At 40.4% G+C, this 18692-nt stretch overlaps 2 protein-coding genes across 2 annotated transcripts in view; both read right to left on the bottom strand.

The window, feature by feature from the left end:
• Window positions 1-14297, bottom strand: part of CSRNP3 (cysteine and serine rich nuclear protein 3) — a 104966-nt gene extending 90669 nt beyond the window's left edge. The window contains exon 1 of the mRNA XM_027911501.1: window positions 14191-14297. The gene's annotated coding sequence lies outside the window, so the exon portion shown is untranslated. The remainder of the gene's footprint in view (window positions 1-14190) is intronic.
• Window positions 14298-15706: 1409 nt separating this feature from the next.
• Window positions 15707-18692, bottom strand: part of LOC114073727 (sodium channel protein type 2 subunit alpha) — a 78235-nt gene continuing 75249 nt past the window's right edge. The window contains exon 28 of the mRNA XM_027911472.1: window positions 15707-18691. Within this exon, the coding sequence (XP_027767273.1) occupies window positions 17849-18691 (843 nt within the window). The 3' untranslated portion in view covers window positions 15707-17848. The remainder of the gene's footprint in view (window position 18692) is intronic.

Raw genomic sequence — 18692 nt, 5'->3', positions numbered from 1 at the left:
GAGCTTGATATTTGGAGAAAATTACAGGCAGATTTCTGAGATTGTTACAAGTTTGTTTCCCAGGCTACTGACTGCAGGATCAAGTATTTGCCTATGAAAAGCAACAGGTCCTGTTCGTCTCAGGAGCAAAAGAGCTACTACCTGGCCTGTTAATGGAAAAGGTCAGGTCTCCCACAGCATAATCACTCTTCTGAGAGATGGTTGTTTAGACATCAACACAAATTTCTCACTTAATAAGCAATAAGAACCTCCTTCACTCTTCGGAACCTTACTCACGTTCAGGAAGGTGTCATGTTTCACACATTAGATCTACTAGGATCTCCTAAATGGAGACATGTAACACCTTGTTTCTCAGCATTCTACACCTCTGTGCGAATACTTCAAGAAGGAGAAACCTGGCTGGTAGAGCAGCAATAAGACTATGGGAATTTCACAGCCACTGGCAATTCCATGTTTCAACTTAGTACCCAGTGCCATTATGAAACATGCCAGCATGGTTCCCAAGCAGAGTAAATACCAAGAGAGAAAAAAGGGTGATGAATGAACAATGTATGACTTACTGGTTAGCACTCAGCTTCCTAGAAAAATCCTGCACAGTCAAAAGAACCGGAACCCACTGATGTTTGATTATGAAAAACAGGCCAAGGTTTCCTTAATTGAAGCTGCTGCCACTGCAAGGAAATTACTTATGATTTGTGACTGAAAACAAATGGAAAATTGATGTTTCTTTCTCACAAATGGTAGCAAGTGCCATCATCTACCAGTCTCATAAATCTCTCAAGGCACGCAGAATTCCAGTAGTCTGAGTTTTAAACAGTGAGAAGCTATCAAACAGGATGTGTGTGATTCAGTTTCCACAAGTCTCTGAAAAAACCAAAACTCCACAGTCATACAACAAGCTATACCAGCTTTAATGCCCTACTGACTGCATTAATGAAGCCTGAAGGGATGACTGTTCAGACTGGAGAAGGCAGTGGATAATTATGGGCAATGCACAGTGAAAACACATCACCATATAGTTTAAAAAACAAAACTGCTTCAGGAAAGAAGAGTAGGATTACTTAGCCACAGCACTCGTACATTTTTACTCTTTTATAGAGCTGAGAGAACTCTACTGTGTCTCAAGTCTGTTCTAGTTCAGAACAGTAGAAACCAAGCCCTTTTTATAAAGGCACATCATACTGGTCAGTGGATCTGACACTTGAATACATTCCTCCTGTCACATTAGGAGGAATTAACTATCAAAGAGCTGTAAAAACTACACAGGGACTTGGGGGCTGTTGAGGAATACACCTGGTCCAGGTAGCTCGGCTTGTCAGCTGCAGATTGAGATGCAGACTGAGCCCCAGGTGGGAGCCCAAGACAAAAGGCCCTGAACTGCCAACCTTTGAGACATCAAAGGGCACAAAGACCATGAGAATGGACACAGAGACACAGCAGGAGGCAGGAACTGCTGACATTTTGGATAAAAAAGGAGATGAAGTTGGGTGACATCAGCAAGGTGGATGGATGGACACAGAAAGCGGAGCAGGAGCAGAAGACTCAGGAGGAAGAGAGGCTTGCACTCACCTGGACTGTGAGGATATAAAAGCCCAGGGGTTCCTTTGTTGAGGGTCCCTCCTCGGAGGCAGCAGCTCGAGCTGTTTCTGTGTTACTGCACCATGAATAAATTGCTTTATGGAACGAGACATCTGAAACTCTGCCATGGGAAACCCGACGTGAACCGGTAAGGAAACTGGTCTGACTGTGAGTGTCAGGGTGTCAAGTGGGGACCTGTTGGGTCACTCGAGCTGCTGGTGTGAAGGGGCTTTGGTCTCTGCAGTGAACCTCTCTGGTCTTGGGAGTGTGGCTTGAATGGTCAGACTGGGAATGGTCAGACTGGGAATGGTCAGACTGGGAATGGTCAGACTGGGAATGGTCAGACTGGGAAGTTTCCTTAATAGGAGGAGAGGGAAGGACTACACTGCTTATTGTACTGCTGAAGGCCAAACAGCATTTCTTCCTTAGTTTTAACACCAACAGTACTGCAGCACCTGTTATAATAAGTTTTTCTTTACTCATTGATAAACAACCAAGTAAAACCAAACCAAATTTTCCTTCCCTCTTAAAATATATGTAGAGAGCTTGTGTAAAAATAAACAAAATCAAATAAATAAATAAACCCCCAGAACAAAACAAAACCACACCACAGAAACCTCCATGAAAATAGTACTAGGTGAGAACAAATCAAAGGCTAAAACTCAAAAACATATTCAAGGCACACTAATTTTAACTTCTTAGAAATGCAAGTTACATAAATTTCAAGTTTCTCAGACTCCCGCCCACGTACCAAGATCCATTTATATTCCTTCAATCAGCTAAAGAGTACAGTCATCTGCCTTCAGTCAAAGCAAAAGTCGTATAATTAATGACACAAAAAGAGATAAAAGGTAAGCGAAGAACTTCTGCACAAGAATATACCTGGATTTCCATTAATTCATCTGTGACTATCTTATAAAGCAGTTTTCTAGCATGGAAATTATTTCCAATTTTGCTTATTTACATACTAAGTCAGGTAAGCTCTTCCCAAAATCAGGAATTGACTTCTCATAACCAAATAACAGTACAAAACCCCAAAACATCTGACTTCAAAAACAAGTTTCTCTTGAACCATTATCTACACATCATGACTGAAAGGCAAAATTAAGCAAATCTGAAAAAGTTTAATAACCCAGTTTTTATTAGCTGTAAATAAAAATTCCTGGTTTTCAGCTACATCTGCTCCAGTGAGGAGCACAGTGGTGGCACAGCACAGTTAGAAAAAAGGTGAGGTATTACCCCCTTTGAAAGGAACACAGACTGACAGCTAAGTCAGGGAACAATGCCACTGCTCACTGCTATGACAGGCACCTTTTGAGATTTTACTTAGTCACTACAGCTGAGTACCTGAAAGATTAATAAGGGTTATTTTGCCAGTTAGATGAGTTTCTTCTTTTATTTATATTCCTCTTCCTTTACTAATGCACCAACCTGATGAAACCTTTAGGCTTAATAAAACATACAAAATCACGAATGCATGAAGCCAAATATTCTGAGCCTAAGCAGCTGTACCACAGTTACTTACAAACATCTAATTCAAACAGGAAAGGTGGGAAAACATTAAGAACAGGGATAATACCTAAATACATTTCCTCCAAACTTAAGGTGCTAGTGTAGGTATCTCTAGTTTTTTCAAGAATAAAATTAAAAATCAACTATATTTAGATAAATTTTGCCCTGCATGATACCATCCTGACTCCAACCATATGCACAGTGTCCTAATCCTCTTAATTTGTTTTTTCCCTATAACTTTTTGCTCCCTCCATCCAGCCCAGCTTCATGCACGACTCCATAGCTACCCTGTCCTCTGCCTCACCTACTGGTCATGTTCACTTAAAAGCAGCCTTTTATTCAGGCACAGTTAATAGGGGGGGACTGCCACAATCAGTCCACAAATTACCAGAGAGGTCACAAGACTATACTAATATCTAAAAGTCACCCTTCTTCTGACCCTTCTTAGATTTTGGATTTTGTGCTATACGCCACATGGGTCCATATGCCAACTAGTGATCAAAAAGAGGTACCAAATGGTGAACCAGGTCCTCAAGTACACTATACAAATATAAAACATTTTTTTTTCATAACCTAAGTTCTGATTTTTTACATTTCTACCAATACAAGTACTACATTTTTAAATACACTTCTGCAAAATCTAGTTCCAGAAATCACTGAAGGAGTTCCTCCCATGCACAGTTTTAAGAAAGCCTCTTGCTATTGATAGTACTCACTGTTTTTCCCCAGTGCTGCTAATGCACAGCTCATCAAAACAAACAGGGAAATAGAGCATCCAAGGAAATCATGTCCAGTGCATAAGGATATGTGACTAATCAGTACTCACCAGCCTTTCAATACAGCTACTTCCTTGGGGTCATTCTTGCATCTGTTCCACAGCACATTTATGGCTTTTTCTAGAGTGTATTTTTAAAATAGCAGAATTGGCTCTTTAAGGTAAAATACGCCATTGTACTTGTAACAAATGTAAGAAGTTGGGCATCACAGAGGCCCTGATCTGTAATCACAAGAGATGATCGGTACAGCATTAAGTTAAGCTCTTGAATAGTAAACAATTATAAAGCTTGGAAGCAACAAATCTGGTAAAAAAAAAAAAAAAAAAAAAGAGGGGATAAAAAAGAAGTTATATGAAAGATCAGCTGTCTTTTCAGAAATTCAGAGCGTGCCTGATTTGCCTTGTTGCTCCATGTAACAAGAAAGGTCTTTATTTACCTTTTTGCTCCATCATAGCTAAGTGGAATTCAAAATATACGTAGTTTTGCTGCTAAATTAAAATGTACTCATTCCTCAAGTGACATGAACTTGAGCTGCACCAAAGCAAGCAGTGTTCTGCAAAAATAGACCTGTGTCTTCACATACAGATTTGTAAAAGTGTTCTAGAAGAGAATACTCACTTGGGAGGGAACAAGAATCTAATCCCTATTTCCAAATCAATCTTGTGAACAACAAAGCCCAGCTATCCCTCCATACAACTGAATGGCCCAATATTAGACTCTTATGCTTGATTTCATCCAGTATCAACTAAAAGGAAAAAAAAAAAAAAAATGGGCAGACCTATGCTTAGCACTATCTTCCCAAAATTATTTCGTAGCTTGTCAATTATGGTACATTTCTGAGAGATCTCACTTTAAGGTTGAGGAAAAAACAGTAACCAAGTCTCTCACTTCCTTAGGAACTGCTCTCAGCTACACTAAACAGGTACATGTCTATCATTGGTAGAAGAGAAAAATCCTATTACGTTAAGAGTTCACCCATAGAAAAGGGATCAGAGTTTTGGATTCCAAGTGCACACAGCTGTCAATACTCTAAAGCTCAGAAATTCAGACATCCTGCCGTGCTGGTATGTCCATTTCAGCAAGGAGAAAATCCCAGTAAAATGCAAGATGACTGAATTTCTCTTTGCATATTTTGCAGAGACTCAAGCTCTACTGGCTATGTTAAAAACACAGTAGGCATTACTTTAAAAGTTGCAGCTGCAGAGCCATCAAATGGATTTCCTGAGTTGCAAATGCCTTTTTAATCACCTTCACTGCAGCTGCAGGCCTGCAAGAAACTGCTCAGCAGAATCATGAGCTTCAAAGGAGCGATAACAACAAAGCTTCAGGGTTGGCAATGAAAAGCAGGACAGTAGAAAGAAACCACCATTTTAAACAGCTTTCTCAAGACAGGTCAAACAAGGTAAGACAAAAAATTTGTCATTAGACAGAGAGATCTCTTTTCAGACAGATCAGCTTCTGAAGAGAGGTCCTGGAAGAATCCCCAACTTGTCATGAAAAACAAAAGCCAGCACTTCTTACACATAAATTGTTAAGCCTTAGGTTAGGAACAATCTTTAAGACAGTAACAGAGTCTGCTATATTTTGCATGATCGTGAATAGGTAATAATTTTTGATGAAGTTAACGAGCAATTGAAGCTTAAGAATGGGCTTTTGTTCAGTGTTCAGAGACACAAAATCAAAGACATGTTATGAGAAGTCATTCGAGCTCCCCTTTATTTCAAACTTGTTACGTGTGTTTATATTCAGTATGTCTGTAAGGGAGAGGTGCAGTCTCTATGGTCTTCCTACTATATCTCTTACGGATCTTCTTATACAAGCTCAATCAAAATTTGTCTGAAAATCTGACCAGTCCAGTAGTTGTGCCCCATGAAGAGAGATGCAGCATTTAAATTTAACTGGAGGGACATTGGGATGGAAGAAATACGCTTTTGTCTGATGGTTAGATGGTTTCCATCTGTCAGGTAAGTGGTAAGATCAAACAAAGATGGCACCAAAGATGGTACTCTTATGGAGCTACAACAGAGAAAATACTGAAGGTTGGCCATCAGACAATCCCAGCAATATTTCTGCTACATATTGAATATGTATGGTGCACAGCACCACTCCGAAAACTTGTCTTTGTAACCAAACTAACTTCTTTGATCTATTTGCACAACTATCAGCACTTACCTTAGGGTAACACGGAATAGTTCTAAAAAAGGCCTCACTTGTAAACAGATTAAGTATAAAAGGGTATCATGTAAATGCTTTTAGCATTCATTAAATGCTATGGATTAAAATTTAATAGGAGAAGTTCAATACAAACTGGAATATACAGGAAAGCCATTACAAGTATTTGCATTTATCAACTAAACTACTCCTTTTGCTACTATTGATGTGCAGTTCACACCAAATACTTTCATATGCAATATAAAAAAAATCCATTTTGCAACAATTTAAATTTCTAAAGAATGCTGATCACTCTATATAAACTGAAAAGGTGAGTTTCCCTAATGATTTATTACTAAAACTAGACTAAATACAGACGTAAAACTGTTCAAAAATATTTTTAAATATCTAATGCTGAGATGCAAGCAATTCAAGATATTCTAATAAACATGATATTTCATTCTACGGACATGGTATGGCAAGAGAAAACCAGGCAATTATAGCTAGATTCATAGGGATCTCCTCCTCTGTTACTGACATTTACAAACTCGATCTTCAACATCCCTTAAGGAAAACAACAGTTTTGCAAATAATTAAGTGAATGAGTTAATTTTACAGATAGTGTACCACTGTGATACATTTAGTCACACCCAGGATCAGCATCCTGGTGTGATGTGATGTAGGAGTAGAGTGTTTGATCAGTAATATACCAGATACTGACAAGAAACCCTAATCGTGATCAATTCAGGGACTATTCTAAGTCTTCAAATTATCTTCATTAATCACAAAACATCTTGATAATTTTTTTTAAATCAGAATTTTTATCAGACTGCTTCTAAAAAAAAGATTGAAATAATTACTTGTAATCATTAGCTATTCTTAAATTTAACCCACACTGCATTCTGAAAACCAAAGTAGGAATCTTCTTTAAAATCCCTATTCATAAGGCAGGCAAAGAACTTCTCAACGAGAACATCAGTTTGATGCAATCACGCACTGACACCTAGTGAATATTTGCAGTTAAGAAGTCCTGTTGCTTATCTCCTCACATTATCTCCGTGCAGGACAAGTGTTACCAATATATCCACCCTGACAAGATGCTTCACATACAGACTGTGTTTCTCTTCTTGTAATTAGAGAGACATTAGGATGTGCGGTATTTCTTGTACATGAGCATGAGAAGACACGAACAGTATCTGACCTGCTCAAAAGGGCGAATGTCCCTGTAAATGAGTTACTACTTTGTTCTGTTTTGCATCCATCATGGCAGCCTAGTGACCAGTGCACAGGGTGTCAGTGAGAACAAGCAGACAAGTTCTTCGAGATGAGATATATTTTGCAAACCCCCACTCAGGGAGTCAGCTGGCTCCTTACACAGCACAATTGTTTTCTTTCCATTATGCAGCAGATGGTGCTGGAGATGATCTGAAAAGCCCTTAAACGTGAACAGCACATGCAGAGAAACAGCGGAGACTGCAACCAGAGGATTTATAGCCGAGAACAATCTGGGGTCAGTGATTATGTCATCACATTGTCACTCCTCCTAATGCATCTCAACAGAGATGCAGAAGCTGGCTGTGTGATCCATTCATCCAGCTTCACGCACAATCACTAGCCCCACATCCTCTCCACAAGCAACAGAAAATATCTGACATTGCAATTCAGTTCTTCTTATTCTTTAATTGCATTTAAGGGATCCCTTCCCCTAAACTTTGCACATTTCTCAAGCATGAAACCCAAGGTAGCAACTATCTGTTCTCTTGAATTCTCAGGGGGCACTGGACAAATTATTCAGGGAAAAACTGCACTGTCTGGTATTACAAGCAAAGCCAGAAAATCAAATGCCAAAATAAGCCTTCAAGCTCTTACAAATGGGTTGAGGTTGTGTTGGGAGGCAGGGCAGGAGATAATGCAATACTCTGCCAGATGCTGTCAGTCACCATAAATCTTTTCAGACCCATGTTCAAAAGTCCAGTTTTCATTGATTTTCCTAATATCCCAAACATATGGATGTCCCAGAATCACATAGAGCATTCCGAATTATATACTACTGCAGCCTGTAAGCTTTTTTTTTTCAATATTAGCATTAATTGACTTTGGTGGAAGTCAGTTGGAAGAAAAAGTTAAAATTAGTCATTTCAGAACTTCAATTTTCACTTGAAAAAACTGACATGCATTTAGAGTATTCAAGCCGTGGGTCTAGCTCAATTTCCCTCTCATGTATAACTCTCTCAGGTTATTTTGTTACACTATGACATCCACAGGTGACAGCACTAGTGAAAAGTCTTTTACAAATGGGTATTTGGATGAAGTTATACTATGTTGCCCTACTCCTGTACAATATTTGTCCAGCAGAACTGCTTGTCTTTGAATGAGTAGCTTCAGTTGCAGAGATCAAAGTGGTGTTTTATCCTTTTCATGATTCCATTGCAATCCTGCATTTCAGTGGTGATGGTGGCAAGGGGAGACAGAGGTCTCCCAGCCCAAATCACATAAAGACCAGCAGGCCACTGGCCTTCACGTTTCAAATTTATTTTTAATGCATCTCTAAATTGTCTTTCCCACATCACAAGGATAAATTTCTTAGATGTACTATTCAGAGACTTTTACAACGTAAAATTATCTAGTTTACCCATGCTGTTTGTTTTAGCCACTGCATCATTCCCATTTTCTTTTTTACCAGTTACAAAACAAAATAATCCAAACTGAACTGTGGGGGTATGGAGGGAACCTGACAAATCTGAACAATCGGTTTCTTATTTTGGAACAAGTGCTCAAAAGCAAAAACAATAACAAAGAAAACCTACCTAACTTAGAAAAAATGGCCCAAGCCCTAAGCAGAGTTATAGGATAAGCCTTGATAGAGTAACTGTTTGGCTCAGGATACATCCCAAACCACCCATATAGTCATCTGAGATGGTGAGGGATAGCCACAGAAAAAAACACAAGACTACTGCCACTGTTAATAAATTTTAGTTCGTGAATCTGGAGCAGTATTTTGAGATTTTTTAGTAAAAATGTATAAATCCCTTTAATAAGTAAATATTTTATAAATTCATCTTAGAAACAAGTCCAAGCCAAACTAAACATTAGCAGAAGCCAATGCAAATCTTGAATAACTTTAATTGTCATTGCTTTTTATATGCATATGCAATGTTCATAAATACATCAACATACAAATTTCTACCTTTATACAGTGGTCTCCTGTTTGCCAAGACTGCACCTGGCAGAGGACAGGTTTTTCTATGCTACCACAGCAGTAAGCCTTGACATTTTTTCCACCATCTCTCATCCTATGTTAAAAATTAGAGCAGGTAACTGTATTCTTGTCAAATAGGAATTCCCACTTAGGTGTAAGCTTACAGGGAAAACACAGATGATTAAGGGGAGGGACGTGAAGGGGGACAGTAGAGTACCTGATCAGCTTTCATGGATCAATATTTTTTCTGTAATAAAGAAAATTCATCCCCCCTCAAACCAGCATCCTGCTTTGCAGCTCAAAAATCCTTGTTGCCATGGGAACTGCAAAAGAAGCCAGTCATGACATAGCAAGGCTGTAGCAGAAACAAATCTGTGAAATGACCAGTAGTCCAGGGCTTTGTGTAAAACACACTTGAGTATTTTCAACCCGACAACAAAATGCTTCCTCAAATCTTACTTCCAAACCCTCCTTCCACAAATTTTTTGCAAATTTTCACTAAAACCTGATCATATGTATATACTATTTATAGAAAACAAGGCTAAGTACATTTGTGTTTTTAGATCTACTACATCCAGTGCAAAAATACCAACCTTGCATATATGTCTTTTCCAGATATACTTGGTACAAAGTGTACACTATTGATTTACATTACTGTGCTATGCGTAGGTGGACTGAGCAAACAGATCTCTCTGAAAAAGGTAGAAGAGACAAACAAAAGACTAATGCACCTGGTGAGAAGCATACACATAAACAAAAAAAATAAGATTGCATAGGACAAACTATATAAAGCAAGACTCCTAATGCAATTGTTTAAAACAATATTTCAAGGTTGTACCTGTGCTCTGACCGGGTAACAAAAATTAGTGCTTGATTACTGAAACAGAGTAAGCCTTTTGAGAAGGCTGTTGGCACTTCAAAGCGAAGTGAAAAATCAGTGTCAAACCCTGAGTCACGCAATTCCCACTTGAACACAAACAGTTCCCTGAAGTGTGAATTTAAAAAACCCAACCGGCTGATCAAAGGATCCATGTAATAACATGGAATTCATACGATCAAACACACCCCTTTCAGCACCCCATTATAATCTTATCAAGGCACTAGATTTATTTTCCTGTCAAATATGTGTATGATACAAAATGTCTCAAGAACACTGCATGGTAAGTACTGCACTGAAATGATGTGACCTCTAGGTCATATATGCAAATTCATAACACAACAATGAAGTTGGGAAACACGCTGGAGAAAACAGTTCTGCAGAATAATACCTGCAAAACTGTTTTTACATGGCAAAGCAGGCTCAACATATATTTTTAAAATACCTTTTCCTTTTAACATTAAAACTCCTTAATTATCAGATTATGGCAAACTAGTTTAAAAAGAATCCTTGTAAACTAGCTACAAGTCTTATCTTCAGACTGGTTCATGGTTCCAGATTGCTCTTCAGAAACATTAATTAGAAAATACATTCTTTTTTATCTGTTCTTAAATAAATACCTTTTCATCTGTTCTAACAACACTTGCTTATCAGACAGTACACTATACAGAATGTATTATCACTGAAACCAATTAGTTTGGATTAGCTTCATTTCATCCCCCTCCCTGGAGTGCAGATAAGGGCTGCTGCCTCCAATCTGGCCATGCCCACTCTCCTTTTTGACCTGGCCTGTGCATCGTGGCACAGAACTGCTCAGGTCTTGCAAAATGCTTGGAGAAATCATCAAATAACTAAGAATATTCAGAGCAATGGAAGGCACTGCTAATGGAGAAGGTACTCACTTAGGAAATAGGAAATGCAACAGGTTTTGGGGGTGTTTTACCTATCAAAGCCACCCAGTAAACAGGATGATGGGGAGCGGGGCAGCAATACCTGCATCTTTATTATGGCCTGCAGAAGTACTTAAATTGGGTTCGAGGAATCAAGCAATTTACAACAAAGTGAAACAGTTAAGTGTGAAATACTTTTCAAGGTAAATTGTTACATGCAAAATAACATGGAATTATTCATTTGAAAAGTTTTTAGAATTAGCAAAAACGTAAGTTTCTTTAAACAGGTTGTGGGGCAAGAAAGTAACTAATATAGCACAACAATGTATACTAGAAATAGTAAAACACATAGGAAAACATTTAATCTTCTAGATCATCTGCATATATCAGTCCTTCACTTAACATTGCATCTATTTGATGAATCCATTTTTCAGTGACATGTATGCTCTGCATTTTTCAGATTCATATACACATTAGGCAGATGTCTTTGCTGCCAGAGACATCCAAACCTTGTCCTCTGGCTGACTGCTACTCTAAATTAGTGTGCTGGTTTGGGTTGGGAGGGAATTAATTTTTTTCACAGTAGCTAGTATTGTGGTGCCGTGTTTTGGATTTGTGCTGAAGATAGTGCTGGTAATTCAGAGATGTTTCTGTTACTGCTGAGCTAGGCTCACATGGAGTCAAGGCCTTTGCTGCTCCTCACACTGCCCCACCAGGGAGGAGGCTTGGAGTGCACAAGGAGCTGGGAGGGGACACGGCTGAGACAGCTGATCCCAACTGACCACAGGGATATCCCACACCATATGGTGTCATGCTCAGCATATAAAGCTGGGGGAAGGAGGACATGTTTGGAGTGACTGCTTTTGTCTTCCCAAGTCACCGTTCCCCGTGGTGGAGCCCTGCTGTCCTGGGGATGACCGAAAACCTCCCACACAGCATGGGAAGTGGTGGATAAATGCCTTGTTTGGCTTTGTCCATGCGCACCACTTTTGCTTTAGCTATTTAACCATCTTCACTTCAATTCACAAGTCTTCTCACTTTTACCCTTCTGATTCTCTTTCCCCACTGGTGGGGACTGAGGGAGCAGCTGTGCAGCATTTAGTTGGCAGCTGCGGCTAAACCACAACAATCAGTCAACATCAACCACCTGTAGAAGATTCCCCCTACAGGAAGTAAACCAAATGACAGTTCAGTTCCATTCACTCTCTCTCCACTTTGAACAAACAGACTGATGTAGCACATCTGTGCTGTGGTCAAGTGGTTAAAGCGTGGCACTGTCAACGCTGAGACCCAGGTTCGATTCCGGGTCAGGACACTCCCCGGGCAGATGGAGCTCCTTAGCCCTGTAAGGCAATCCATCTACGTCCTGAGGACCTCGCTGCCACCGTCCAAGCTCGCTTGGCCCCGGCAGATGAACCTTAGGATTAAAGGGTGGGCTCAGTTCCGCGCACACTGTGTCTCACCTAAAAAATCCAATGCGCAGGCTGGAAGGTGTAAAGACCTTCCCCAGTTCTTCGTTAGCGAAGACTGGCCATTACTATTACATTACACATTAACATCTGTCTTTGGTAAAGCCAAGCTGTGCTGTCGGTGTGACAATACCAAACTAAGCTGTGTGCCGCTCTGTAGCCTCTCTACAAGGCCATTTGTTTCCAAAGTATAACAATTCACAATAGTGGATATGTGCTGTACAACCTCCTGCCATTGCTTATTGCTCACTCACCCCACAGCTGCTGCTACGCAATCACAAAGCAAGGAAATAATTTCCAACTGTTATTAGAACAACCTGACAGAATCCAAAATCTAGAAAGTAAGGCACAAGACCTATCACAAAGGTAAAATCACAGCAAGGTAACACTGCATGCTGCAAACCCTTCTCAGACTATTACACAAGTAAGGGTCCCCACAGAGTGAACAAGCTAGTCTACATTCAAGTGCTTTTTACTCCAGAAATCTGAAACTACCTAATTCACACTACTAATAGATTTCTCAGGGTTCAACCAAACTTACACCACATACTAAAGAAAGTTCTATTCATTTAATGATAAAAGCCAAAGAAAAAACCTCCAAGAACATTTTAAAATAAAGGATGCTTAGTCACAAACTATCTCTCCAAGTTATCTGGTTTTGCTGCTCTTAATTGCATTCTCTAAAATAAATTATGATGAAGTTTTTAGTGTCTTGCACTCAATCAGTAAGGGTTATTGCTGGGCTAGCATGAACTATCGTTCAAACAATAAACACAAAAATAACGTATTAAAACAATAACTACAGATAAGAATAGGCATACAGTAAAGGTAGACCTTTCTTAATTTTAAAAATTTTAAAAAGCTGTATTTTAGAGACTACTTTGGCTTGCTTTCCTCTGACAAGACTAAACAGCACAGAAGTGATTCTGGAGTCATCCTGTGGTATGTCACTCCAGCATCTTTGCCCGTGGGTCTTTATTTACTTTGCCACTTCCCAGGGTAAATACACTGACATTTACAAGCCTCTTTACAATGTAAAAAAAATCCATTCTCCAGTTTGCACGCTGACAAAACAAACGGGGATGTGAAATCTTCCGTGGTGGACTTTTGTTAACAAATCTTCCCCCCGTAAAACGCATCCTCATTCAGAACGCTACAATATATGGTGGGTGTGTATAATTCACTGGTATGTGTGAAAGAACATGGGAAACTGAGCGTTTATCAGCCTGTAGCAACCCGACTATTATTGAGCTCTACTGGCCTGGGTCAGCCACTGCCCCTGCACAGCCTTTCCGATTTAGCGACTATCACTCTCTCTATGACTTACAAACCCAGGCGCCCGTGGGGTTTTCTCTTCCCCTCAGCCAGAACCGCCGCTCCCGGGCCGGCAGCGGGTTCCCAGGCTCCACTGCCGCCTCTGCGCTTGGAGACAACCCCTGCGCTTACCTGAACCGCCTCTATCCCAGCGCATCCCGCCGCCTCCCCGCTTCGTCAGCCGGTCCTCCGCTGGCAGCCGCGAGTAGCGGGGATGCCCGGCCCCAGCCCTCCATCCCCAGCGGGGAGCGCGGCCAAGCGGCGCTTCCCCAGCCCCGGGCCGAGGTGACCCCAGGGAGTGGTGACCCCGGGCGGCTCTCCAGGACCGCTCCCCCCTGTCCGGGCAGCCGCTCGGCCCCCGCCTCCCGCCCGGAGCTCGCGATGTCGCCGGGAATCAGCCGCGTCTCCCCCGCTCCCCCCTCACCTGCAGGCGCGGGCGGGTCCCCGAGACCCCCGATGGCCGCCGGGATGGAGCGGGCGCTCCCTACCTGCCCGCTGCCCCCCGCTCCATGCGCGCCGCGCCCGCTGCTCCAGCGGAGGGCGGGGCACTCCCGGCCGGGAGGCGGTGCTGTGCCCGGACCGGAGGGGCGGTGCTGTGCCCGGCCCGGGGGGGGCGGCGCTGTGCCTGGCCCGGGGGCGGAGGGGCGGTGCGGACCGGGGGGAGGTTCCGTGCCGGGGCCGGCGGGGCCGGAGCCGCCTCACGGGTGCGCGCGCTGCCCGCGCGGGGGGCGCTGGGGGGACACAGGCGGGCAGCGCCGGTGTGTGATGGGACACGGGTGTGTCCAGCACATCTACACGTGTGTTAGCAAAAGAGAGGGGGACAGCTGTTTGTCAGGTTTGAGGCATCTGATTAATTTTTTTCCTTTGTACTAGTCTTCTGTAAAGCACAAAGCCCTGCCGGACGCATAGTGGTTATTTTCAGAATGGTTTAATTCATACGCGTATATTATTTATGTACCTGCTTTTTTGTTGTTGTTGTTTTGTTGTTGTTGTTGTTTTCTTTGTTTTTCCACAAAACCAACCAAACTGAGGAAACTTGTCCGGAAATTACAGAATTTCAGATTCTCTCCTCTCTCCCTATCTTGCACCTTATCCTGACAACTGTTACTGCGCAGGCTGAGGTAAGAATCTAATTGCAATGCTGCAGCCTAAGAGCTCGCTACACTAATGTAGCAACACTCATTTGTAGAGTAAACAATCTCCACAGACCATCACTAGCAGAAGACTGCGGAGGGAAGAGATGAAGGGCACCCACCATCCCACTGCTCCATTTGGAGCTGTTTCTGCTGCGGTCCACACCCAAAGCTCGCACTTCCACATCACTCTACAGAGTATCTGATCTGCACATCTATGATGATTATTAGAGTTTGTGCTTTTAATTTGTTCGGTGTATCCTACCTTCATGACATGACTCTAAATTCACAACAGGGAAAACTTCTTTTTTTTAAATACCACTCAAATATGACTGCTGCCTAAAACTTTGACTCTCATGTCTTAACATAAAATAATAAATTACACTTTAAAAATTATGAGGTAAATAATTTTTTCTTTATAGCACTAAGATAATTCTTCATGTCAAATGTATTGTTGAAATGATACATACTGCTTTTCAGCCTTGACAACTAGAGAGTTAACATCTGTGTTTCTAATTGTCTTAGAATAAATTATATGAAAAAGGGATTTAAGCATCACGAGCACACAAACATTATCCTACTAGGATCCTAAACAGTACTAACATCAAAAGTGTAAGTGCAAATCATATTAAACATCTTTCCGAAAGCATACAGCTTTGATTATTTTTTATTTTTGCACATCTATTATAATAAATTCTAATCACTACTTATTATTTCTAACACTTTTTATATTCACGTTTTATTTTCATAGCATCTCTTGATAGCCAATAGTTTGTAGTGAAAAAAAAAAAACAAAGAACCATTAAATACAATAAAAAATGAAGTCTTTATTCTTTTGGCTCAACTGTAATGTGGTTTACTGTTCTTTATGGTAATAGCATTTTCCTGCATGCAGTTCACCGACACACAAGTCAATATTTTTGTAAAAGGAGGAGTCAACATCGAATTTTTGCTTGTGTAAGAAACACAAAATGTCCTGATGTGATCAATTATACAAGTTTGCTATTTAATTCCTGTGGAAAAAAAAGCATTGTGGATCCCATATTATATTTAGAACAGTTCTAGTGCAGCATGAATCAACAAGAATAAGAATAGTCTATGTAAACAAACACTGGTAAAGATTTCATGAATAAAAAGACTACCTTGAGACTTCTGATGCAGGCAGTGCTAGAATTTTAAACAAATCTTCCCCACCACATTTCAATTACAAGTTATATCTATTTGGAAGCAAGTGCATTTTGGACTCAGTTTGAAACTTATTTCACATTAAAATGTGTGCAAAAATACAGTACTAATAAAAAAGCAGAAACCTAAAGCTACCCCATTCTTTCCTTTGTTTCTTATTTTGTGAAGTTCTTGAATTAAAAAGTGCTATGGATAGAAAGTAACAAAAGTGACAGTAACATCAACCTGAAGATAATTCTCATTTCTTATTTTATGTACAAAACGCTGAAAAATAAAATAAAATGGTATTTTTTACAATATTTATATTTTCTTAGAAAATTCTATCCATGTATTTTTCAACAGATTAAGCAGTTTGCAACATATCCTGTACAGTCTGACTATACACCGTACAGTAGTCACTTAAAATTTCAGAATGCAAAGCAAGAAGCTCTTAAATAGCTGCAAACTATTGCTTGATGTTGTGAAAGAATGATGACCGATTGAACAATTTATTTCACTTAACCACTGAGATATGGCTTCCCATATTAGACTCTTAACAGTGGAAGGAGTAGAATTACAGCAGCAAAGGCAAGATAAACATGCATCAGTGATAGCTTCCAAACTATCTATAATGGTACAGAATACTTCATCTTAGCTGTTGAGAGCTTGCAAATTACACTTACTTGTGGTACATATTTGATGCAATAAATATTGTGCACGTCATTATTTGTTTGCTCAAACATGCACCACGGGATAAAATAACTATTTACATAGATGGTACTTTTTTAATCAACACATACAATGTCAACCTTGCTGAGAGCAGGAGATGGCTAAACGATACTGCAGGGTGAAGCAGAACAACTTTATAATTCTTAAGTTTTGCAGGTTTTTGGTAAACACAATTTCCCAAGGTCAGGTAGGCGGTTTTTCGCACAAGAATGCTTAAAAGTGGACTCACGTCCCTTGGAAAAATTTTTACGCAGAGTTTGTTCAACTACAGTTAAATGACTTATGAAAAAATAAAACATCTGTTCTATTATTGTAGACTCTATGGGACTTTACAGGCACATTAAGATTTGTCTGGATGAGATACTAGATGGATACTGTTATTAAGCACCTCAAAATATAGAGCCACCCTGAAACATGGAAGTAGTCAGACTGCTGCTTTGTGCGACGTCATGTTTTTCCATGCATGAACTACAAGTGCAGCATGCCTTCATGCAAATCACTTCAGTCTGTACATTATAGAGAATCCGAGAGTAGAACACCTGGTCCTCATACCCCCTTCCCCAACATAAAACCCATTTACAAAAATAGTCACATATAATAGTAAACAACCTGTGAATTAAAAAATGATAAGTTCACCAACACTGATTTTTGTAAAAATATGGCAAATGTGACTGCTGAAATGCTAACAGTGGATACAATTTTTGTACTGTGTGTTTCATGTTAAACACAGAGACTCATAGGTTTGCACCCTTTTTTTTTTTGACTGGTCCCTACCATCTGATTGGCCATTTTATCATCTCTTCAGCACTGTCAGCTGGTACTAAAAACAACAACCTCCTCTCAAGATGTTACCCTGTTTTACAGAGTTGCAGTTTGATGACGAGGGGTCACTGTCTTGTTATAGGCACTGACCTTATATATATATATATGTAATTATATATATATCTATATATGTAAAAACTGACAGTTTGGCATGTACCTCCTACAGGAGTCCTGTTGACACAAATACATACTTTTTTCAGGCTGTAAACAGTTTATCACAAACATCATTCTGTGTTACTTTTTACTTTCCTTGCTGTCTTTACCTTTGTCTTCTTTTTCTGATTTGTCTTTTTCATATTTATCCTTATCTGGCTTTGTTACACTGTCATAAGAAGGTGGGGAGGTTGTGGATGGGGTCATGTCTGTTTTTTCTGGAGTGGAGTTCTCATTTAGTTTATCCATAATCATATCTTCTTTCATGGGCAGATCGTCCTCCTCTTTACCTTTATCCTGACTAAATATACATGACACTTTTTTGAATTTTTGCCTTAAAAGATGGCGTCTGTAAGCACGCTGAATGATGACAGCAGACACCTCCTCCTGCTTCCGTTTCAGTGTGGTTGTAATTGGTTCATAGGAGACTTTAGAAGGATTGGCTGCCATAAACCGATCTTCCATCTGTATTCTGAGGGCATCCATCTCTCCACTTTCCCCCAAAACACGCTTTGTGAAAGCAAACAGGATGTCAAGGCAGTGAATCCTGTCACCACTCACCATGGGCAGATCCATCGCAATGAGCTGCACTTTGTTTGGTTTTGCGATGAGAAGAGGTGGATCTAATGAAGCTGCAAAATCCGATAGTTTACTGAACTCTATGAATTGTGTTGCATCGGGATCAAATTTCTCCCAGACTTCATAGAACATCTCAAAGTCATCCTCGCTCAAGGGTTCAGCACTTTCCTCAGTAGCGACACTGAAGTTCTCCAAAATCACAGCAATGTACATGTTCACCACTACCAGAAAGGAGATGATGATGTAGCTGACAAAGAAGAAGATCCCAACAGAAGGGTTGCCACAGTCACCTTTCACAGAGCTCCCCGGATGATCTTTATGGGGATCGCAGTCGGGCTCCCCACTG

Source organism: Empidonax traillii, unplaced genomic scaffold (assembly GCF_003031625.1).
Source record: "Empidonax traillii isolate 1590-97213 ecotype Southwest subspecies unplaced genomic scaffold, ASM303162v1 scaffold33:size3420811, whole genome shotgun sequence".
Classification (NCBI taxonomy): domain Eukaryota; kingdom Metazoa; phylum Chordata; class Aves; order Passeriformes; family Tyrannidae; genus Empidonax; species Empidonax traillii.
This window is presented reverse-complemented; position numbering and strand designations above follow the sequence as displayed.